The sequence below is a fragment of the Muntiacus reevesi genome, chromosome 4, assembly GCF_963930625.1.
Source record: "Muntiacus reevesi chromosome 4, mMunRee1.1, whole genome shotgun sequence".
NCBI lineage: Eukaryota > Metazoa > Chordata > Mammalia > Artiodactyla > Cervidae > Muntiacus > Muntiacus reevesi.
Genome location: NC_089252.1, coordinates 128,407,525 through 128,432,592, shown reverse-complemented (window position 1 = coordinate 128,432,592; position 25,068 = coordinate 128,407,525). Strand labels below are relative to the sequence as shown.

The window sequence follows — 25,068 nt, the reverse complement described above, 5'->3', positions numbered from 1 at the left end:
TGCTAGGTTATAAAAGTTGAGACACACAGGGCTATCTGCCTCCTGGAGAGATGTTATGTACATATCAAAGAGCTGGAGCTTGGATTCAGGCCATTATGTTACTAAGGAGACCTCTTTAGGAGGAGTGAAAGACAGTTGCCTCCTGCCTCTTTATAAGCAGAGAAAAGTTATTTTCCTTGTCTCTCATCTATAGGGTGTCTGGCTACTTATGTAGAGAAATTTCCCATTGGCTCTCTTTGGGTCACCTAGGGATAAGACCTAGAGAAACAGAGCGCTTACCATTAGGAAATCTGTTTTTGACCCAGAACATCACACTACACATTAAGGGTAAAATTAACAAAGATAAATATTAACACCCCACAGCAGCATGGCCCAAAAGTCCATACCATTCCAAGCACCCTTGGAATGAAGGGAGAGGTTCTCAGCAAAGAAATGAAGTTACAAAAAGCAACGAAAGGACCTACAAGAAGGGACAGGGGTTTCCCTGGTGGTGCGGGGATAAGAATCCGCCTGCGACACAGGGACATGGGTTCGATCCCTGGTCTGGGCAAGTTTCCACGTGCGGCAGAGCAACCAAGTCCGTGTGCCACAGCTCCTGAGTCCGTGCGCTACAACCCCTAAGTCCCCGTGCCCGGAGCCCGTGCTCTGCGACAAGAGAAGCCGCCACCATGAGCAGCCCCAGCACCGCAGCAAGGAGTGGCTCCTGCCTGCCCCGATTAGAGAAGGCCTGCATGCCGCAGTGGCGGCTCAGTGCAGCCAAAAGTAAATAAATAACTTAAAGAAAAACCCAGGAAACAAAAGGGAGAAAATATATCATGAAGGAAATAAAAAGAGAAAAGTAAAAAGGAAGCCAATAATAAACCTGGAGACATAAATATATCAATACTTCATTTAAATGTAAATGGTCTTAAAAGCATCAGTTAAGAGATATAAATTGCAAAATTGGATTAAAATGAAAACTAAGCCCAACTATATGTTATCTGCAAGAAGGTCACAGGAAATAAAATAATCTATATATATCAAAACAGAAAAGATAAACAATAATAACATTATTAAAAAAAATGTTTACTACACAGCAGTTGACTTCAGATCAAGAAAAATTACTGTAATTAAAAAAATCAATATATTAAAACAATAATATACTGCAAATAAGGCTTATCCCAAGCAGTGCAAGATTGGTTCAACAGTTAAAAATTAATTAGTGTGATTCAGGAAAAAGACAAGGGTAACTGCCACCATCACTCTTACTCAATGTTATACTGGAGGTTCGAGCCAGTTCAGGAAGGCAAGAGAAAGAAAGAAAACACATTCAGGTTGAAAAGAAGGCAATAAAACTATCTCTAACGAGAGACAACGTGTTTGTCTACACAGGAAATCCCAAGGAATCTATACATACACATCAGACAATTTTTAGAATTAATAAGCAAACTTAATAAGATCATAAGATACATATCAGTTCATAAAAGTCAACAGTATTTTTATATCCACTGTGCTGTGCTGTCCTTAGTCCTCAGTCGTGTCTGACTCTTTGCGACCCCGTGGACTGTGGCCCACCAGGCTCCTCTGTCCATGGGATTCTCCAGGCAAGAACACTGGAGTGGCTTGCCATGCCCTCCTCCAGGGGATCTTCCCAACCTACGGATTGAACCCAGGCCTCCTTCACTGCAGGCAGATTCTTTACCAGCTGAGCTACCAGGGAAGCCCAAGAAAATTTGGAAACCAAATTTTTTATTTTTAAACTTCTATTATAGTAGCCAAAAAAACTAAATACTTGGATATAAATTAAGAAAATATTCTACATACTTAAACACAAAATGTTAATGAAACATCAAAAAAAAAAGACTAAATAAATGGAGAGGTGTATGAAATTCATGGATTAGACAATTCAGTATAGTCCAGATATCAATTTTTCTACAGATCTAACAAAATTGCAATCGAAAATCTATGTAGGATTAATTTTAACTATAGAAAAGCTCATTCTAAAATACATATGGAAAAGTAAAGGAACAGAATATTCACAATAATTTTGAAAAAGTGGAGCAATTTTGAAAACTGTGGACACTATTCAATTCTTATACATTATATAATGCAATAGTATCAAGTCAGAGAAGTATTGGTGAAAAGATAAGAACAGAGATTAAAAAAAAAATGGAAGACACTCTGGAAAAAGAGCCATTCAAATATTGTCAGCTAATTTTCTACAAAGGTGCAAAAGCAATTCAATGGGGAAAGTCCAGTCTTTGCAACAAATGACACGTGGAGTAATTAACACCCATATTAAAAAAAATCTTCAGCCTGTACCTTGCACCATACAAAAAAATGCTCAAAATGTAAATGTAAACTGATACAAAATGTAAAACAATAAAATTAAGGGTAAATGGCAAAATTACTTAATGTTTAGATGAAAACAAAGAAGAAAATATGAACTTGGTTTAGGAAAGAGTTCTTAGATAAATACCATGATCCATAAAAGAAAAATAAATGGTGAATTAGACTTTTGCTCTATTAAGATGGCTTAATCCTGGGTCGGGAAGATCCACTGGAGAAGGGATAAGCTACCCACTCCAGTATTCTTGGGCTTCCCCTGTGGCTCAGCTGGTGAAGAATCCACCTGCAATGTGGGAGACCTGGGTTCAATCCCTGGGTTGAGAAGATCCCCTGGAGAAGGGAAAAGCTACCTACTCCAGTATTCTGGCCTGAAGAATTCCATGGACTACAGAGTCCATGGGGTCACAAAGTCAGACACGCCTGAGTGACTTTCACTTCACTTCATTAAGCAGTAAAGAATTCACCAGCGGATGCAGGAGACACAGGAGATGCAGGTTCATTTGATCCTTGGGTCAGGAACATCCCCTGGAGTAGGAAATCGCAACCCACTCCAGTATTCACGCCTAGAAAATTCCATGGACAGAGAAACCAGGCAGGCTACACTCCATGGGGTTGCAGAAGAGTTGGACATGACTGAGCATGCAAACACGATTAAGAGCACTTTTAAAGAATAAAGAGAACAGTCAGAGACTAGAAAATACAGGACTTGTATCCAGAATATATATATATTTATATTTGTATTTATATATACGCAGACATATATGTATCTTCTTTGGTGAAAAATCTGTTAAAATCTTTTGCCTATTTTTTAAAAATTGGGTTTTTTTTTTCTTAATGCTCAGTATTGAGAGTTTATATATATATAGGAGCCTGACAGGCTCCATGGGGTTGCAAGAGTCGGAATCAACTGAGCAACTAGATCATCATCATCATATATATACATATATACATATACTCCCCAGGAGTTTATTTATTTTTTAAAAATAGGCAGAAGATTTTAACAGATACTTCACCAAAGAAGATACATTAATGGCAAATAAACACAAGAAAAGGTTTCTACCATCACCAGTCATTGTTGCTGTTGTTTGGTCGCTCAGTCGTGTATGACTCCTTTGCGATCCCATGGACGGTAGCCTGTCAGGCTCCTCTGTCCACGGGATTTCCCAGGCAAGAATACTGGAGCGGGTTGCCATTTTTTCCCCCAGGAATCTTCTCAACCCAGGGATCAAAACCCGTGTTGGTGGGTGGATTCTTTACCACTGAGCTACCAGGCAAGCCGCATTAGTCATTACAGACAAGCAAATTTAAAGCACAATGAGATACCTTTACATGTCTATTAGAATGATTAAAATTAGGAATAATGACAATTCCAAGTACTAATAAAGATAAGACGAAACAGGAACACTCAGACTCTATGCATGGGAATATAAAATGGCACAGCCACCCTAGAAAACCATCTGGCCATTTCTTATAATCTTAAACACACACTTACCAGTGTAACCCAGCAAACTCACTGTTAGTATGTAACCTAGAGAAATGAAAACTAATTTTCGCACAAAAATTTGAACTTGAATGTATACAACAGCATTATTTACAACTGCCTCAGACTAGAAGCATTTAAAACACCCTTTAATGGTAAAGGAAACACAAATGGGTTAGTACATCCACACAATGAAATATTGCACAGAATCATAAAAGGATAAATTATCGATACACACAACAACTTGAATGGATCTCGAATGAAATAACCCAGTCTCCAAAGGTTACATACTGCATTATTCCATTTATACAACATTCTAGAGAAGGCAAAAACAACATAGGAACAGAAAAAAATTAGTGGTTCCCAGGGGTTAGGCATGGGAAGGGTCATAATAAAGAGGGGAACTCTTCCGCAGTGCTGAAATTTTTCTTTATCATGTTTGTTTGTGATGGTTACAAGAATCCATACAAGTAAAAAGCTCATAGTGTTATACAATAAAGGGCTTCCCAGGTGGCTCAGCGGTAAAGAATCCACCTTCAAAGCAGGAGAGACACAGGAGTCATGGGTCCAATCCCTGGGTCAGGAAGATCCCCTGGAGAAGAGGACAGCAACCCACTCCAGCATTCTTGCCTGGAGAACCCCATGGACGGGGAAGCCTGGTGGGCTATAGTTCGTGGGGTGGCAAAGAGTCAGATGCAGCTGAGCGACTTAGCACAAACATTACACAATAAAAAGGAACATTTTTACTCTATTTTAAGGTAAATAAAAAAAAAAAGAGAGAACATTTTAGAACACTCTTCTGGGGACTTGGTATAATTTACATTGGAAGAAAATTCTCAAGATTTTAGAGTACAATAGAATGCTTAAACATCACACCAAGTAAAGACTATATACAAACCTGGTTATCAAACAGGAACAAATCAAGATGCTAGAAGCAATCAAGTAGCAAAGATCGAGGTGCAAATGTATACAGACTCTCCCATAAATTACAAATATATGTAAGTGCTTATGCTTCCTGTCTATCATGCAGGCAGAAATCAGGGGACTACGGAGAACAGGAGAGAAAGGAAGGTGAGGGAAACACCCGAGTGACCACCGAGCCTGTGCCTCAAAGGAAGGTCCAACATTTTTCAGGTCGAATGACAACTTCAGGATTGACTTTAACTTAGTTCTGTCCCTAAACACTATCTAGAATAAAAGACCAATATTCATCAATACCTCCTCAATGGCACCTGCAGAAATTCTGTGACCTGCAACATTTATCACATCATCAACTCGAGACATAACATAAACGTAGCCTTCTTCATCCATGTACCCAGCATCCATGGTGTCATAGTATCCCTGAAATTAAGAATAAATAATGTCTGATTAGCATCTAGTATTAGGTAATGTAATTATTTTAAATCTTGGTGAAATATAAAATATGATAGATTTGCATTTGGCTTTCTCACAACTATCCTATTGAATTCCATTACTTCTGATTTTGAAAGCTTACTATTAATAGAATCTCTTTGCTCCCTTGACATTCAGGAATAAATTAAAGTGTTCTTATACATGTTGAAGCTAAGCATTTGGACGGAGAGTTTCAAAGTTTATGAACCCAATTTCTTCTTTTAATGGAGAAGTAATAGCTCAATAGTTCCAGTATGCTTGGTATTGCAAAAGTAGTTCTTTGATAGATTTTCTGGGTTAATCTGTAAAGATGTTAAAGCTCTCTATTAAAAATTACAAAATAGACCACTAATTTTTTAACATAGATTTGGATTGGACTTGAGCTTCAGTGAAATTATAGCTAAATAGTAAGTATAAAACTTATTTTTTTGTCAACTCAGAGTAGCAGTACAGTTTCAGATGTCACAACAGAATGAAAAATCAAGAAGAGTAAGAATTAGAAAGAAAGAAATATTCCTCCCCCTAATGCTTCAGAATTGCATTAATACCTGTATTATGAGCTTGGGCTTCCAGATAAATTCAGGCAAGTCACTATTTGTGTTTCTTAATCTTCCTAAGAATCAGTATGCTCATCTATTAAATCGGGTAATGGACCATGCCTTATAAGGCTCTGAGAAGCTTCAATGAGATGGAGCGTATAAAGAGGGCAGACTGAGGCACATCATAAATCCTCAATAATCGGCACCTCTCACAGCAATTACTGTAAGAAAGGCAATCTAGAATACAGTTAAGAACATGGGCTCTGGAGCCAGAAATTATGGGTCAACTCTGTTACTCTAAACAGTGCGCGAGTTACTCAACCCTTCTGGTTGAGGTAACAAGACAGAGTATAGATTCATTATATCTAGTTTAATCATAAACTATGGTTTACGGGGCTTTGAAGGAGCTTTCAATTTTGTTAAAGGTGGTCATGTTGAAAACCACATGCACATATCATGCGTCACTGTCAGGGTGTAATTAATCACATCAGTAGTCTGATGATTTGACTGGGGCCCATCAGGCAGATAGATGGGGCTTATTGGCGTCAATTTTACAGACAAATCTTCTCTGCCAGAGTCCCTCGGGGCATGTTTAATCTTGGCCACTGAGGTCATTTAACCCTGAGATGTCTTTTTCAAGGAAGCTATTTTAATTCTTGTCATTTGTCTAGCTGATTAGGTTAGGTGTCCTTCACTCACAAATAATGAGGAGAGAATGCTAAATACTTAGACTCACCTTTGCTTTTTAATGCAATTCTAATCATTCATTCTTTTTTAACCCAGTGTATAATGAGGACCAGGTATTTCTCTAAGGGAAAGAAATAGAGGTGAAAAGACAGCAGCAAGATGAGAGTGGGACCCTTTTGCGTACTATCAATTATGTACTATTATAAACATAAACCACATGACCCTGGCACAGAGTAACAGGTAAATGATAAAGCAGAATGCAAAAAGACACTTTTTGTTATCCAAAGCACTAGAAGTTGGACATCTTTATCCTGTATTTGTATTTCAAAATAAAGAACTCAGAGGGCACTCAGGAATGAATGCCAATAATAGGCAAAGAGATTTTTAAAAATGTACAATTTCTGGCAAGCAGAGCAAATGTTCCTCAAATTTTGCTTATACAGAGGAGGTGTGCATGCGTGCTGAGTCGCTTCAGTCATGTTCGACTCTTTGCGACCCTAGGGACTGTAGCCCGCCAGGCTCCTCTGTCCATGAGATTCTCCAGGCAAGAATCCTGGAGTGGGCTGCCATTTCGTCCTCCAAGGGATCTTCCCAACCCAGGGATCAAATCCAAGTCTCTTATGTCTCCTGTACTGGCAGGTGGGTTCTTTACCATTAACGCGGTTCTAACAACAACTGTCCAGTTCTGAGCAGGTGTTCTCAGTCTGGGAGGAGGAATCCAATGCAAGAAATCATATAGAAAGTCTCCAAACATTTTAGTTTAGCAAAACCTTTCCTAAAATGAAAGGCTGGTAACTTTCAGAAAAAAAATAAGAGAAACTTAGATATTTGTAGGTCCAGAAACTGATGAAAAAAATACTAAAATGACTTATTTAGACAATTTGAGCTTTGGGCATTCTTTCCCTCTGAGATCTGGAAACTGGTTCAAATAACCTTTAAGGGTAGCTTTGTGATCCATGATTCTAAGAGTAAGCTGCTCACTGCTATCACAGTGAACTACAGAGAACTACAGAGAAGTATGTAAGGTGAGTTTAAAGAGTAATGAAATTCTTACTGGAAACTTTTCAAAGTATAAATGCTTGAATGCCTCTTGATTCTTCCAGAGTCCTGAAAAAGCTCCAGGTGGTAATGGCAACCTGGTATAAAAACAGAGCATGAGGATTAGCATGAGAGTGGTAATAAAGACAGGCTGATTAGAAGTAGTAATTTTCTGCCATGATGGGTAAGAGCAGTTCAGACCCCACACTGAAGTGTAACCCCTAAACCTGCTAGATAGATCATGTCTGACTGAGGGTGAAGCAGCTGACCAAGACACAGCAAAGTCACGGAGGGGCAACTGCAGTTTCTGAGAAGTGCACATAAGGCACGCCATCTTGGCATTCAGATAGTGATTAGCATCAGTCACTGTTTTGGTAAGACGCACTACATCTGCAAAAAGGAACCAGAAATGCATCATTATATTACTTTTTAAGGGAAATTTCCTTCCACCATAGGCAAATAAATCAATTTTTTTTCAAGTGTCAAGGTACCAACTGCCAGCTTCGCCAGTCTCGTCGTGCAGAGAGATGATCCAATGAAACATCCCATGAATAGTCTTATCTTCACAATCAATGTGCCTCCCCACTCTTCCTCTCCTGGTCTTCCTTTTCATGACAATGCAGACCTATGTTATTTCTCACCCCTATGAGCCCATGAAGACATGTGAGCATATAAAATAGAAGATAGCATTTATCTATTCTTTGTAATCAATACCCCCCTTAATTTCCTTCTTTTTTCCCATAGTATTAAACAGGGATTATACATAAGAATCCTCCTGCAATGCGGGAGACCTGGGTTTGATCCCGGGGTTGGGAAGATCCCCTGCAGGAAGGCATGGCAGTTCTTGCCTGGAGAATCCCCATGGACAGAGCAGCCAGTCCATGAGCTCGCAAAGCCAGACACAACTGAGCAATTAAATGCATACATATGACAAGGGCTCTCCTCTATCTGTGCATGCGTGTGTGCTCAGTTAAGTCCGATTCCTTGTGACCCCATGGGCTTAGTAGCCCGCCAGGCTCCTCTGTCCACGGAGTTTGCCAGGCAAGAATACTGCAGTGGGTTGCCATTTCCCACTCCACAGGATCTTCCAGATCCAGGGATCAAAACTGCATCTCTTGTGCCTCGTGCATGGGCAGGCAGATTTTTAACTACTGCACCACCTGCAAAGCCCGTGTCTATCTATCTTTACATAAATAAATAAGTAAATTCTCATATCAGTGCCCTGTAGAAGTATCACATATCAAAAATAACCACTCAGTGTGCTTTCTGGGCACAGAAACTTTTGAGATGCTTTATAGTTTGTAAACTTAGATACTGTAAAATGTCAAGATTTTCAAAACCCTACCCTCTGGTACTCACAAAAGACACCAAGTGAAGCAGTGATTTCACAGCGCTGATGTGAGAAAATGGGAAGTGAAGGAGACACGGTGACTGCCGACATGAGGAACATCACCTGCTTCCAACCCCGGTATTAGGCCTCTGAGTCACTGAATTGCATTCTCACACTCCCGGTGGGATCGGCCGTCCAGCTAGGACCGTCCTTTTCCACCACGTCTAGCCTGCCCACAGCTCTTCCCTTGCTAAATCTCCTTTTTGTACTATTTTAAGATGGAGGAAAATTGTGACCCCGGGGTTTCTGAACCTCATTATCATTTCATAAAATACACGTGAAAGCATTTTGTAACCTGAAAAATTAAAAGCTACAGCGATGCTGCTGAATTGTTACTGCCATTACTATTACTGTTCATCGCCAGCTTGCAGGAAGGCAGCAAGCTGAAGCATATCAGCCCTTCAGGTCCTTTAACTGACTTTTCTACATGAGGCCGTGTTGGAGACAACGGAGCAGGGTGGGGAGTGAGGTAGATTTGAATGCACACATTGGGTAGGGGGGAGCAGTTCTGACTCAGTTCCACCTGTTACAGAAATACACAGAACTGCTGATCCAAATTCTTAAACACATAAGAAGAACAATGCCCATACGAAGAACAATGCGTACAGATGGACATGCGGCTCAAGTGTCTCATCCATTGTATCTACCCCAAATGTAAGATTTCCAACAACCATGCACTGCCTCCTCCCAGTGAACAGAGACTTCTGAGTGTCTGCAATAATAATCCAAATGAGTTGGTACTTCATGTACAGCACGTGAGCTGCGTTTCCTCAGTTCAGTCGCTCAGTCGTGTCCGACTCTTTGAGACCCCATGGACTGCAGCACGCCAGGCTTCCCTGTCCATCACCAACTTCTGGAGCTTGCTCAAACTCACGTCCATCAAGTCAGTGATGCCATCCAACCATCTCATCCTCTGTTGTCCTCTTCTTCTCCCACCTTCAATCTTTCCCAGTATCAGGGTCTTTTCCAATGAGTCAGCTCCTTGCATCAGGTGGCCAAAGTACTGGAGTTTCAGTTTCAGCACCAGTCCTTCCAATGAATATTTCAGACTGATTTCCTTTAGGATGGACTGCGTTTCCTAGTGGCCTAGAATATACCTAATTCAGTGTATGCGCATAGGACCAAGAGTTTAGCATTTTCTGGTAAGAGTGTTCCTGGAGAGAAAAGGAAATCTTACACTTCCCAGAAGCCGATTAAGTTTGCAATCTCTGTTCTTAAAAGAAGAAGTCCTGATGATGTTTTCTCTTACTTCCCAAAAAAGTTTGATACTAGGATTGGTAACATATAGATTGTGTGTTAGTCACTCAGATGTATCACTCAGACTCTGCAACCCCATGGACTGTAGCCTGCCAGGGTCCTCTGTCCATGGAATTCTCCAGGCAAGAATACTGGAGTGGGTTGCCATTCCCTTCTCCAGGGGATCTTCCCGACCTAGAGATCCAACCCGGGTCTCCTGCAGGCAGGCAGATTCTTTACCACCTGAGCCACCAGGGAAGGCCAACAGATAGGTTATATTCTTATAATTAATTAAAGTCTAGAGGGTTACAAGTACAGATAGCAATTCCTTCAGAAAAATTAAGTTTTAAGGATACTTGCTTTCTCAGCCATTGCACAAAACTTTAAATATCTGCACAAATTTTCTGAAGAACAGGGACAGCAGGAATTTTTAAATCATCTGTGAGAAAGGTCTGCCTAAGTCTGGATACACCTATAGACCCTGGGAATTAAGTATAACACAGCAAGAGGATGATCCATGGAGAGGAGTATAGAATATTAGGGAGAAATACAAGGTCAATTATGAGTTTTAAAGAGGGACCAATAAAATGAAAAAAAAGACCATGAAGAAAAAGAAGAAAATCAGAGTTGTATGAGAACCAGGAAACACTAGTATGTGAAGAGTCTCCCAAGCAGAATTTTAGTAATACTGAGTGTTCAACAAGGTCAAGTGAAGGGCAAATTATTTTCCAAGTGGATTCAACAGAGATCATGGAACTCAATGACTAAGATATTGTGAATCACCCCCAGGATCGCCATTTCTGCAGAGGGAAGCTGAAATGACTACAGTGATCAGGGAGTAATCAGGAAAGTGCAGACGGTAAGGTTAGACTTTACTTTTTAAAAGTTTGTGGGTGACTGGAAGGAGAGAAGCAAACTGGGGTTTAATGCAGAGAGACAGGTTGATTTAAGACGTGAAATACTTAAGCAGAAGTAGCCAATGGAGAGAGGGTGGAGATCTGAGAGTTAGAGAAGAAAACACCACAAGAATTCTTTGATCATTTAATTAATTTATTCATTCATGCACACGTTAACTCAGGCATTTATTTTCTGCATTCAATCAAGTATTTGTGGAGTGTCTGGCATTCCTCAGTCACTGTAGTAGACACGAATGATAAATATATATAAACTATTTTTCAAGATGCACTGAGATTCTGGCATATTGTATGCTATGGGAAATTTAGTATTTTTTTAGAATACATGTAGGGAGAAAGACTAAAGAATAATGTCTACTCCATTAAATTAATGATATAACATCAAAACATCTTGAGTGTTTATATTCAAGGTATTTGTCAAGCAAGTTTTACAGCAGATGGTTAAACCCTATACTATCAGGAAATCTTGGAAGGGAAGTTTTTTATCACCAGCCAAGGTATGCATCTGTGGCAAATGACATATGTGTCTGGTCCTAAGTCATTTTTCACATGAACCCTAGGAAACTTCTTTATTATCCCCAAATCTAACTGAGGAACAGGCAGGAAAGCAAGATATGAAGTTGCAGTTGATGATTAGTAGGATAAAGTAAGAGAATGCTACCCATTCTTCACTAATAAAGTCTGGTGAATTGAAAAATGCAAATGTTAATTGACTATTGAAAAGAGACTCTAAAGAAGGAACCTTGGAAGGTAACACTTAACGGTCCTAATGCAAAGCAGGAAAGAAGAGGGGGTTCCAGAATTGGAAGTATCGGTGATTTTGTACATGAATATGTATAAAATATGTTATAAGAGAAGCAATAGTCTCTAGAAAAAAAGTTAGATGTATACAAGCTAGAGCAGAATTGGTTTTTGCAGTATTCAAAAGTAACACTTTTCTTGTTGCTAACCTAATGCTTATTCTGTATTAAATGCAGGTTTTACTTAGAAAAAGAATCCTTTTTTTTTTTCTGTTGTTACAATAATATAAAAATTCATTGGAAAGGTAGACGGAAGGAAATTTTCTGAAAATACTAAGAAACATGCTGGTTAATGCCTTGTTGTTTGCAAGTTCAGACACTAAGTCCTGACTCTTTGTGACCCCACAGATTGCAGTACCCCAGGTTCTGTGTCCTTCACTATCTCTCAGAGTTTGCTCAAACTCATGTCCATTCAACCATTCACCCTCTGTCGCCCCCTTCTCTTTCTGCCCTCAATCTTTCCCAGCCATCAGAGTCTTTTCCAATGAGTTGGCTCTTCACATCAGGTGGCCAAGTATTGGAGCTTCAGCTTCAGCATCAGTCCATCCAATAAATATTTAGGGTTGATTTCCTTTAAGATGGGCTTCCCTTGTGACTCAGCTGGTAAAGAATCCACCTGCAATGTGGGAGACCTGGGTTCGATCCCTGGGTTAGGAAGATCCTCTGGAGAAGGGAAAGGCTACCCATTCCAGTATTCTGACCTGGAGAATTTCATGGACTGTATAGTCCTTGGGGTCACAAAGAGTCAGACTTGACTGAGCAACTTTCACTTTCCTTTAGGATTGACTGGTTTGATCTCCTTGCTATCCAAGGGACTCTCAAGAGTCTTCTCCAGCACCGCAATTCAAAAGCATCAATTATTTGGTGTTCAGCCTTCTTTACGGTCCAACTCTCACATCTGCACAAGACTACTGGGAAAACCACAGCTGGGACTATATAGATCCTTGTCAGCAAAGTGATTACTCTGTTTCTTAATACACTGCCTAGGTTTGTCATAGCTTTTTTCCAAGGAGCAAGATTCTTTTCTTTTCCTGGCTGCAATCACCATCCTTAGTTATTTTGGAGCCCAAGAAATAAAAATCTGTCACTGTTTCCACTTCTCCTGTTCTATTTGCCATGAAGTGATGGGGCTTAATGCCATGATCTTCGTTTTTTGAAAGTTGAGCTTTAAGCCAGCTTTTTCACTCTCCTCTTTAACCCTCATCAAGAGGCTCTTAGTTCCTTAGAGTGGTGTCATTGGTGTCATCTGCATATTTGAGGTTGTTGCTGTTTCTCCTGGAAATCTTGATCCCAGGCTGTGATTCACCCAGGCCAGTATTTCACATGATGTACTCTACATATAAGTTAAATAAGCAGGGTGACAATATACAGCCTTGATGTACTCCTTTTCCAATTTGGAACAAGTCTGTTGTTCCATGTCCAGTTCTAACTGCTGCTTCTTGACCCACATACATACCAGGTAGTCTGGAATTCCCACCTCTTTAAGATTTTTCACAGTTCATAATGATTCACAGTCAAAGGCTTTCTTCAATGAAGCAAGAGTAGATGTTTTTCTGGAGTTCCCTTGTTGTTTCTATGATTCAACAGATGGTGGCTCTTTGATCTCTGGTTCCTCTGCCTTTTCTAAATCCAGTTGTTATATCTGGAAGCTCTCGGTCACATACTGTTGACATAGCTTGAAGGATTTTGAGCATTACCTTGCTAGCATATGAAATGAGCACAACTGTATGGTAGTTTGAACATTCTCTGGCATTGCCCTTCTTTGGGATTGGAATGAAAACTGACCATTTCCAGTCCTGTGACCACTGCTGAGTCTTCCAAATCTGCTGGCATATTTAGGGCAGCACTTTAACAGCATCATCTTTTAGAATTTGAAAAAGCTCAGCTGGAATTCCATTATTTCTACTTTGTTCATAGTAATGCTTCCTAAGGCCCACTTGACTTTACACTCCAGGATGTCTGACTCTAGATGAGTGATCACATCATCATGGTTAACTGGGTCATTAAGACCTTTTTTGTACAGTTCTTCTTTGCATTCTTGCCACCTCTTCTTAATATCTTCTGTTTCTGTTAGGTCCTTGCCGCTTCTGTCCTTGATTGTGCCCATCTTTGCAGGAAATGTTCCCATGGTATCTCTAATTTTCTCAAAGAGTTCTCTAGTCCTTCCCATTCTGTTGCTTTCCTCTATTTTTTGCGCTATTCACTTAGGAAGGCTTTCTTTTCTCTTCCTGCTATTCTCTGGAACTCTGCATTCAGTTGGGTATATCTTTCCCTTTCTCCTTTGCCTTTTGTGCCTTTTCTTTTCTCAGCTATTTGTAAGTCCTCTTCACACAACCACTTTGCCTTCTTGCATTTCTTTTTCTTTAGGATGGTTTTGGTCACAGTCTCCTGTACAATGTTATGAATCTCCATCCATTGTTTTTCAGACACTCTGTCTACCAGATCTAAGGCGCTGATTATCATCCTTCAAATGTAAGATCAAATGCTACCACCCTGTGATATCTTCCCTAAGTCTTCCCAGAGTGAAAAGGAGAGCTCTCTTACAATCCATCCAATTGTGAATGTGGAATTCCTCTTAAAGAATATTTTTTCCAAGTGTTAGTCTCTCAATTGTGTTTGACTTTTATGCAACCCCATGGGCTGTAGCCTGCCAGGTTCCTCTGTCCATGGAATTCTCTAGGCAAGAATACTGGAGTGGGTTGCCATTCCCTTCTCCAGGGGATCTTTCTGACCCAGGGATCAAACCTGGGACCCCTGCATTGCAGGCAAATTCGTTACCATCTGAGCCACCAGGGAAGTCCATTCTTCCCAAGGAAACCCTTAAATAGCTAATGAAGGAAGAGAAGATCCATCACTGTAGAAGGTAAACATCCCTGACCAATCTGAAAGATAAAACTCCTAGGTGCCTCCAATCCCACATAAAGGATGATCTATATGCAATACTCCGTCAGGAATGCCCATTTGTATCAGAAATAAATTGAAGACAAAACTCCTGTTCCCTAGAGAATTCTAGAGGCAGATCCCAACTTGGCACTCTCAGAGTTTCCTGTGAGGTCTTTAGGCTATACTGGAGATTTTCCCATGAAGCTATTTTTCATCTCCCCAGAAGTGACTTGGTAGGCTACAATTTCTTTCTCTCTGGCTAGACAAACAACTGGGTAAGAAATGCTGAGTTGCAGCTGTATAACTATTAATGATGCATAATTTTAATGATGCTTTAGATAAAAAATGAGATAATATATGTCCCACTGCCTAACTCACAGTGTTGTTTTAAGGCTAATAAAAGATCATACTAAAATCTGCATAGGAGATTAGGAAGGAATGGGGTAACAATTCCATGCCACCCCTGGTTTAGTCAAAGGATAGATACACTGGTGAACCAAAGGCATCCTGATCTTCTCCCAAGACGGCAGCCCAGTGAGTGACCAAGTCACTCTTGCCAAACTGTAAAGATGTGAACAAACAATAAGGACCAAGTGTTCAGTATCTGGAGGCTGAGAAATCGGCAGGCACCAGAGCAAAAGCCCCTCGGACGAGGCCATCTCACACCCTGGCGCCCCATTACTGCCTGCAGGTACAGGCCAGCGGGACACAGCAGGAGGCAGACAAGCTGCGCTTCCAATAGCAACAACCCTATATGGTCAAAGAAAAACGTGTGGAGGAGTCATAGACCTCTGGCTTTAATAACAGTGAGCGCTGTGGCACTGAGGAAAGCAACTGCAGCTCCACTTTTCTTTCATGCCCTGCACGCTGTTGCCTGGAAATTACTGATTCAGAGTTTTATTTCTGTACTCTGGAGCTCTGGATGCAATTACAGAAAAACCTTCTAAAATTCATGAACGTTCTGTATTCATAGCAATTCAGATATCATAACTTACCCACAAAATTAACTGCCTGGAGTAAGTTTCAGAATCAAAAGAATTTTCTACCTCCATGCAGGCATGTCGTTTTCTCTTCTTATAGAAAGATAAATTCTTTGAAAGCAAGAAATCTACAAGAACTGTAAGATTCATGTTTATTACATCATAGGATCTAGAGTAGTTTAGGAATCACTAAAATGTCTACCTTCTCGTTAGGGATCCTCAAGAGAAAAGCAGAGATTTTTAGAAAGCCTTAACCAAGGAAGTTAAAAGAGCAAAAGTGGATCAAGAGGTTTTTTTCAAAATTACAACATATTATTATTTCTGATTTGGGGATGAGTCATTGTAACATGATAAAATGAATCATTATGCTTAGCACCTTGTAAAACTTGGACATATGATTATAGCTTCAGATTTTAAAGAAACTGCCAGAGAAAGATAATTTCAAATATCATTTACACTAGTCACAACAGATTTTACAGTGCAACAAGAAGCTACAGCTGTATTTACAAAAAGCAAACAAATTTGGGATTAAAACAGTGAGACATAATATATATATTTTTACTGAATTACTTTAATGTAGTTTGAGGCCCATACATTTCAAATATCCCATGCAGATTTTTCTCTCTATGCTTTCTAATCACTGCAAGTATAATTAGTGAACATAAACAGCATTACAGAATACTGTTCTTTTAAAGAATATTCCTCTTAATTATTATACAAGTACTAATGAAAAGTGTAAGTAGGAATAATGGAGAAGAATGACATCTAACTCTGACTAGCAGTCACTCCCCACAATGGCTTTTAATGCCAGATCAGTTTTAAAGCCCTCATGAACTGAGTGATTCTTATTATTGGTGGCCTTATTTTATATCCATGCAAAGATAATAAAATATAGCAATACACCATATAAACTAGAACATTTTCTGAAAAAGGTTATATTTTTCTTTTGAAATCATATAGCAAGTAGACATACCTATAGTTTACCATTGATTACTATTTCTTAACAATCACCGTACAGATTCAGGAATGATGGGAAGAAAATACAACCTACATGTTTGCAAATAAAATGAAACATTTATGAAGACTATATTGACAATGAAGTTGTTATGATGTTAAATGTTATAAAATTTTAATTTCTCGGTACAGTTGAGAAATACAATGTATTGAGTCAATACATTTCTTAAAGATTAGAAGCTCAGATATTTTGTGACCCTTAGACACCATATATAATCCTTAACCAAAAACCTTTTGAAAGTGAAAGCGTTAGTCACTTCAGTCCTGTCTTTGCAACCGCATGGAGTGTAGCACCGCCCAGCTCCTCTGTTCATGGAATTCTCCAGGCAAGAATACTGGAGTAGGTGGCCATTCCCTTCCCCAGGGGATCTTCCCGACCAAGGGACTGAACCCAGGCGTCCCACACTGCAGGCAGATTCTTTATATCTGAGCCATAAGAGAAACCCTCAGACACCACGCGGTTCTGGGGACCCAGGTAGCTGCTGGTGCCTGAAAAGGACCCTGCTTCTCAGATGACTGACCTTCTTCAGAATATGGTCTACCGGGAAAATTACTCTCTCCTCAAACTACACAGCCTTTTTAAGCCACAGTAATGTTTGCAAGTCAAGAAGATGTGCTTTTCCCTTAATTCAATTAAACATATATCTATTGTGTGCTCTTAAAAAGCATTCATTGGACATTTTCCACTCTGGATGAATGATATGTCCCCTCAAGGCACATAGAATATCTCTAGATGAATACACACAAGTCTTGCTTTAAATATGAAATATCCTATGAATACTGCAAGCAACTATTGGGATGTGTGAATAATCTTCAGGTCAATGAGTCAGAATGGAATGGCTACTGCAGATGAGAGTTTCAAAATGAAATCCTTACTATCACAGGTAAAAATGAGTTCCTGAAATAAGGTTTCAAGAGTCTGAGATTTTAAAAAAGAGAGATATTGGTAGTAACTGTTTTTGGGGTGTTTTTTTCTCATTATTTCTACCTTACTTTTTGAAAATAATTATATATATTTATATATAAAATATTTACAAACATCTAGTTTCACTATTAACCTAAGGGAGGAATCCAAGTCCACTGCATGTCATAATATTCTGTATCATCAAATAATTTATAATGAAATCTCAGAATCCCAAATCTGTACAATAAAATTCCCTGTTTACGAACAGAGAGGGGGAAAAAAAGCATTCTGAATTGGAGACAATCTAAAGCACAGAATGTTTTAAGACAATAGTTGTGTCATTTTCAAGTACTTGAAGTAACACTAATGGGTATGAGAAAAAAAATTATAGTTTATTTGCTTTATTATTCTGGAATGGTTGTGGGGCAAAGCCACCAGTAATTAGCGTGGCAGGATGCATGAGGATTAAAACTACACTGGCATCAAACGCCACCTCTGGGGTCTTGCAAGCATTGTTTTATGAAACAGATGACTCACTTAGAGTTAGGGGTGATATAAAAATGTAAGCTGCTGGAGTGCTTTTAAAAATTCTCACAAACCATGTACTTCCCTAAGTGAGCTGGACATTCACCCACAATTTTGTTCAGATTTATCATTTAGCAAGCCCTCCCCTTGTCCCCAACACTTTTCCCCTTTCAATTTCAATTAATTGAAAGATTTCAATCAATTCTATGTTAATATGGATTCCTATTCAGAAAAATATGAATACAAATGGCATATTCAGAATTAATTTTTCCACTTGCCAACACATGTCTTAAAATTTAAATTAAAATAGTGATAAAGTGTTTTCGTGTTTACTGATTACAATAGGAATCTGAGAAGAACTGTATCATAAGGTGCATCTCCTCTATAGATTTTTGTAAGGTTACAGCATCTCTCCCTGAGAAAAACACATGCTTTTAAAAATTACTACTTCTCATTTAGTCTTTAAAGAACTTACAATGTTCATTAACCTGAGAAAAATTTTATACCAATCTGAGAATGCCAAGTAATAAGAGTTTTTTTTTAAAATAAATAGAAAATTAAACAGAAAACACATGCAATGTTCTTTACTTATAACAGCTCATTCTGGCAAATTCTACTACTTAACACATGTCAGTAAAGATGCCAACATCGTGCAAATCAGAGGCACTAAAGCTACCTGTATCAGTTATTAAAATGTCACATATTGTATCTCTAAGTTAACTTCCATTTCAGCTGCTCCAAGCTTAACAATTTCAAAGTATTGATTCAATCAAAGTAAATTTGAATATTTTTATGATAAATTCTAACATTTTATCTGTCAAATGAACAATGATGAAAACTGTTATCAAGGAACTGTGGTACCTGAAGAGTCAGGAATTACATGTCATGCTACTATTTGACCCATGCTACTAATTACACATTTAGAAATTTATTCAGTAACATTGTAATTATCAGAAAAGACAACACAAAAAGGATATTCAATACAGCATTATTTATAGTCATAATATTCAAAAAAGACTAAGAGGCCTAGAAAGGGGATAAACATTTTTAAGAGGTAGATAAAATTTAAAATTCTGTAAGATAGGGCTAAATAAAAACAGGAATACATGAGAATAAACTAATTTCAACAATCTAAAATGCTTGTCAAAAAAAAAGTCATATATATATATGACAAAATTAACACTGTATTACTGAAGGGTTGCAGTATAAAAACTTTATATACTTATTTATATTTTTGGTATTCATATTAATTTTATCATCTGTGCATTAGTCATATAATCAGAAACATTTTTTAAAAGTTGCAAGATTTATCTTTTTAAAAATCATATCTAAATTGATTCAACTTTACGGGGCTTCCATGTTTAAATTACAAGACCAGGCAATGAGTTTTCTCAAACAACACACAAGCTTCTTCTGCAACCTCTTCACTAGTAATACCATTGCAACCACTCTATTTTTTCTTAATCTTATATATCAGTTCTTGCTCTTTTAAATAATAGACAGCAAATTTTGCTTACTTTACCACAATGTTTCCTAAACACCGAGCCTTCAGTTTTTGCATGTTGTCATCCAAAATCATAACTGCAAAGTAAAATGTAGGTAAACAAATAAAAATAAGTAAGCTTGAAAGTTTTCATATTTTCTATATACAATCTCCCAAAACTCTAGCTTAAAAAAGGCATCCTTTAACTCCTGTGAGATCACGAACCTATATAAATAAGCTAAAATGTCTCACAGAAAATTTAAAGTGTACATGTTTTTGATTTTTGATTTGATAATTCATTTTCTTCAGAGCCTTCCTTAAATAAAGACACAGTATTTTAAACATGCTGGTAATATTAAAATCTATGTTTATACCCATTCAAACATAACATTTCATTCTGCCAAAAATATTAAAAATAAGTACAGCTTTTCAAAATTAAAGGATACAAAGTTTTAAAATACAAGCAAAACATATTTTGAACAATAAAAATAAAGAATTTAAAAGCCTGGCAAACTCTTTTTCCTGATTTAAGGCTTAATATCCACTTATGAGCTTTAAAGGTCAATTTAACCTTCCCAAATATTATCGCAATGTGTTCTATGCTATACTGTTAAAACCTTGAAGGATTTTAGGAAACCAAAGCTTGTACCCATAGCAGTAACCTAATACAAACTAGAAATAAGAATATATCATTATGTTTTAAGCTTTAATAGATCCTTTTTGTGGCTTCATCCAGCCAAGTTATTCTACTCAAGACCGATCAGAGAAGAAGAGCATTACTTCCAAAAAAAGTTAATCACTCCCATCTCTGTTCCCAGAGCACTATTCTGCTCGGACAGTCATCAGCGGTGTCAGTATCTGTCCCTCTAGATGTGAGCTCATTAAAGGTGAGGCCATGATGCGTGATAATTCATCTGTTTCCCCAAATCTCAGCACGGTGGCCAATTTACTAGGGGCCTTGGAACATATTCTCATTCTATTACCCCTCCAATTTCTCTATCTAAAAACTGGAAATAATTCCCTTCTCATAGTGTTGTACAATAATCACTTGAAAAGAAAACTCAGTGACAATCTTGCATAACATACTAAATGAATGAGAGATTAAGTATTATATTACATTGCATATTTTTTACACAAAAAGGTGTTCTTTCCTTTCCCAAAAGGACATGGCTTTTTCATTATAATATTAAATGTTACATTATACTTTTGAATCTCTGAATAACCACAAAACATAAAAATCATGAGTCATAAAGTCTTTATTTCCTTGGTTATACTTTAGTTCTAGTATTTAAGCTGTGCTGTCTGTAAGCCAATGACTTTTAGACAATGAGAAATGTCTGTACTGAAATTCCATGAGGCATCAAAGCTTTAACTCTTTCTTATAACTGGATATAAAAATGGTACTGAAACACTGAAAGGGAAGTAGAGTCAACATCTCCCACAGTCATCAGCCCCTAAAAATGGCCCAACACAAAAGCATGTTTTCTGATAAAAGGAGTCGAGATGATAGAACTGTTCAAAGGGAGAATTTCACTGAAGTTGGGTTCACCCTTCCATGCCTGGAGAAGTCACTGACTTCACAAAGTATCTATTCTTACACTTAAAAAAGAAAAAAAATTCTTGTGTCTTTTTATAAATATATCTGCTAGGCTAAACCAAATAATCCTTAACAAGTCATTGTCCTAGAAAGAAAATATATTTTTATACTAGAGAAGTAAAAGACAAATCTCTACACTTTGTAATTTACATGCAAATACAAACTGTATGCAGGAATTATTCTCTTTCCAGATGCTGGGTTTAAGCTAAATGTGTGACCTTATGCAAATAGCATAACTTCTGGATCTCATTTTTCTTGTCTGTAAAATGAATGTGTACATCTAAAACAAGGCAGTCCCTCTGGCTTCTCTGAAATATTAATGACCCTACTTGCTAAGACTTAGCTCAGTTTTCCTACCAGCAGGCACTGTGTTAGTGCTTCATTGTGTTCCATCACAATAAGCAACCCCATGAAGCATACAGAATTATTATTTCTGTTTAGAAATAAGGAAATTGAATGTTTGACTTGTACAATAAAGCATAACCAACACAAGTCACTTTATATAACATATACAACTAAGATGTGAAATCCAGAGGAAATTATTGAACTATTATAACCACTACTGATGACTTAAAAAAACTCAGATGGAAAAGATAGTGTATCTCATTGTCACATACTACCAACAAGGATGAAACTTTTTTTTTTTCTTTTTAGAATCCTTACTCTTCATATTCATCTTCTAGCCAACAAGTTTCAAAAGCTTTATCATCACCCCTAAAACAAAGGATAATATATATAATGGGAAAAACTGCAGCTTTTAATACAGAAACAAACAAACAAAATAAAACACAATGGCCTGCACTGTCTTCAGGACCTAACCAGCTGAATTACCTTAGTAAAGTTATTTAGTCTCTCTAGGCACCAGCTAACTCATGGCTAAAATGGGAATAATATCACTAAATTAAATGAACTCATCATTAATTGAAATAATGTATGCAAAGTACTCAGTACCTAGCATATATTCGGTTAAGCATTAATCTCTCACATAGGTCGTTGCACGGATGCTAAGTCGCTTCAGCGGTGTCTGACTCTTTGTGACCCGGTGGACGATAGCCCACCAGGCTCCTCTGTTCAAGGGATTCTCTAGGCAAGAATACTGGAGTGGGTTGCCATGCCCGCCTCCAGGGGATCTTCCCAACCCAGGGATTGAACCCGTGTCTCTTATGTTTCCTGCACTGGCAGGGGGTTCTTTACCTCTAGTGCCACTGGGAAGCCCACAGGTCCTTAACTTGCCTTATATTTTGACAGTCATTTACAACATGTCCTTAGAAGTCTACAGTATTACTTCCGATAAAATTGGCTCATAACTAAAGTTGTCACAAAAAGTTAGACATTTTTAATACAAGGCATTCACTCAATCAAATACTTATTAAGCACCTAATACATTTCAATCAATATGATTCACACTAAATACAGAAAAATACCAAATTCATTAACATTAAATATTTCAAGTAATCAAGGTAATTTCTCACCATTGTATCCTGGAACACTTTTTCCTGCTTGCCCTGGAGGAGGTGTTTTAGAATTACCCAATCCAATGCAAGATGCTGTAATTGGGGATCCAGTCTCTGGAGAAACAAGTAATATTTATGATTTAATATTTCAACTTGAGATCATATTGTTTCTTCGGTGCCTGCACTACCCCTCTCCCTCCACAGAATTTCATTGCATGAGGAATAAGTAGGGCAAGCCTGTTTTAAAAAATGAAACAAATCCAGTATTTCTATCATACTGACATTTTTAAAACTTAAGGATACAAATTTACAATCATATACACAGTGGTCTCCTTTTAAAGACAGGCCTCTTTAGTGTCCTCAGTTGTGGATCAGCGGGCATGAAGAATGGAAATTATGTGACTGTGAGTTTTACAAGACAGTAAACACTGAAAAATCTCTAGTAAAGATGCTTTCTTTTAATTCACCTAAAGTTATGTTATCAGGGTAAGTAATAGTGATAGGAGAAATATTTCTGTAATTTATAACTTAAGTCTCTGGAATAGGTAACACCAAGATTTTTAAAAATATATATAAGCAGTATCATATTCTAATTTTTTAAGAACTACTTTTGCCTGGAAATCTTGCTTTGAAAACTAAATTCATCAATTGTTTCATCAAATTCCTCTTAATCTGTTGTTGCTCCTGGACTTCTGAAGGCCCAAAACCTACGGAGGAAGCTATTTATGTTATGCTGGCTATTTCCTCAAGACCAGAGACTTACAATTAGCCTGCATTGATTATCAAAAACTTTTAAATTTGTCTTCTCTGTCTCATGTTATAACAGAATAAGAGCATCTATTATTAATACATGATAATCATAAGCTCTGAAACTTTTATAATTTTTTATAAAACAGTGCATTTGTTATTATTGGCAAATAGAAGTTTGAAGTTACCAGAATATTTTGAATACAAGATTTGTCTCTGTGAGGGGCAAGTGGGTATTGACACTAAAAAGTTTCAGAACTATTTTACACACATAAATGTACACCTACATACATGCAAGGGATTGACTGTCAAAATAATGAGACACAAAGTAATCCAAAATATTAATAACATCTATCTTCCTAAGGACCCAGAATGTGTTTCACCATGATTTATCACTTATTTGTATCATTTTAGAATACATTTATTACTGTTCTTTACCTTCTAGAGTAGTTCAGTTTATTATTCACATTTTGATAACAGCTCAGCTGGCATCAGTAACAGAGGAAGAACTCTCAAACATCAAGACCCAGGTCCTGAGTCACAATCTGATGCTTAAGATGCTAAGCCAGATGGTCACCGCTGAGCAGAGGCAGTGAGTAACCAGAGCAGACATTGCTGATGCTCAACAAAGAATTCTCAAATATTTTCATATGATGACAAAACCGGGAGGCATTTTATGACATGGCATCCTACCAGTCATGAGCATACTCCCCACAGCACAATCAAAGCATGGGAGGAAATCCACAGGTTTGGAAATTTAGCAGCATTTTCCATTTGCCTTTCGGAAAATATCTTGAGTATTCATCTCATCTCAGCTACCTTTGAAGAGCAGGGAGACAAGAGCCGTGGTGATGACAGGAAGCGGCCTTGCAGAATGAGGTGCTTAAAGCAAGGTACTCAGAACAGAGGAACAAGAGAAACAGAAGCCACTAAGACACAGAAGGAAAGAAGACGTCCCCTTCGAGATGCTGCTGCCGCCCTCCCATCCTGGAGAGAAGCAGCTGCTGAAGCCAATCTGCTATTTCTGAAGCATATCTTGTCAAGTTGAGTTGATGAGTAGGGCCACTCCAGGCATCTGAAGCTCAAATTCTCCACACTTCTCAACACCGTGAGGCCTCTCAGCAACTTATCAGTGGACGGCTCCGGAACCCACAAACGCACCCTCCAGGGGCTCTAATGCCTATCGACGCTTCTAGAATCTGCTGCCTACAGGAAAAGCAAACAAACTACCACAACCAAACTCTTAACTGCACCCTGCTTCATCTCATCTCAGTGTGGATTTTTATAAAGGACGCAGGCTCTCTGTTCTTCCGATAACACCGGGAGTAGGGAGGGTGGGAAGGAGAGGTGAGAAGAAAACCTACTCTGAAATAAAGACAGAAGAAACCGGAGCACTGTAAGAAGCTGACACTACGGGCTTTCCAGGTGGCTCAGTGGTAAAGGATCCGCCTGCCAAGCAGGAGATGCGGGTTTGAGCTCTGGGTGGGGAAGATTCCTTGCAGAAGGAAATGGCAACCCACTCCAGTATTCTTACCTGGGAAATCCCATGGACAGAGGAGCCTGGAGGCAACAGTCCACGGGGTCACAAAGAGTCGGACAGGACTTAGCAACTAAACAACAATGAAGCTGACATTATACATCCTTCCCAAGGTCCCTAACCATCTTTTCATGGTGACT

The 25,068-nt window shown here is 38.4% G+C and overlaps 1 protein-coding gene across 2 annotated transcripts in view; it reads right to left on the bottom strand.

Moving 5' to 3' along the window:
- ACSS3 (acyl-CoA synthetase short chain family member 3) overlaps positions 1-25,068 on the bottom strand; it is a 162,395-nt gene that overhangs the window by 14,908 nt on the left and 122,419 nt on the right. For both annotated transcript variants that reach the window (XM_065934157.1, XM_065934158.1), the window contains 4 exons: positions 22,663-22,758; positions 19,628-19,691; positions 7,481-7,562; positions 5,027-5,149 (listed from right to left, as the gene is read on the bottom strand). In XM_065934157.1, the coding sequence (XP_065790229.1) occupies positions 5,027-5,149; positions 7,481-7,562; positions 19,628-19,691; positions 22,663-22,758 (365 nt within the window). The remainder of the gene's footprint in view (positions 1-5,026; positions 5,150-7,480; positions 7,563-19,627; positions 19,692-22,662; positions 22,759-25,068) is intronic.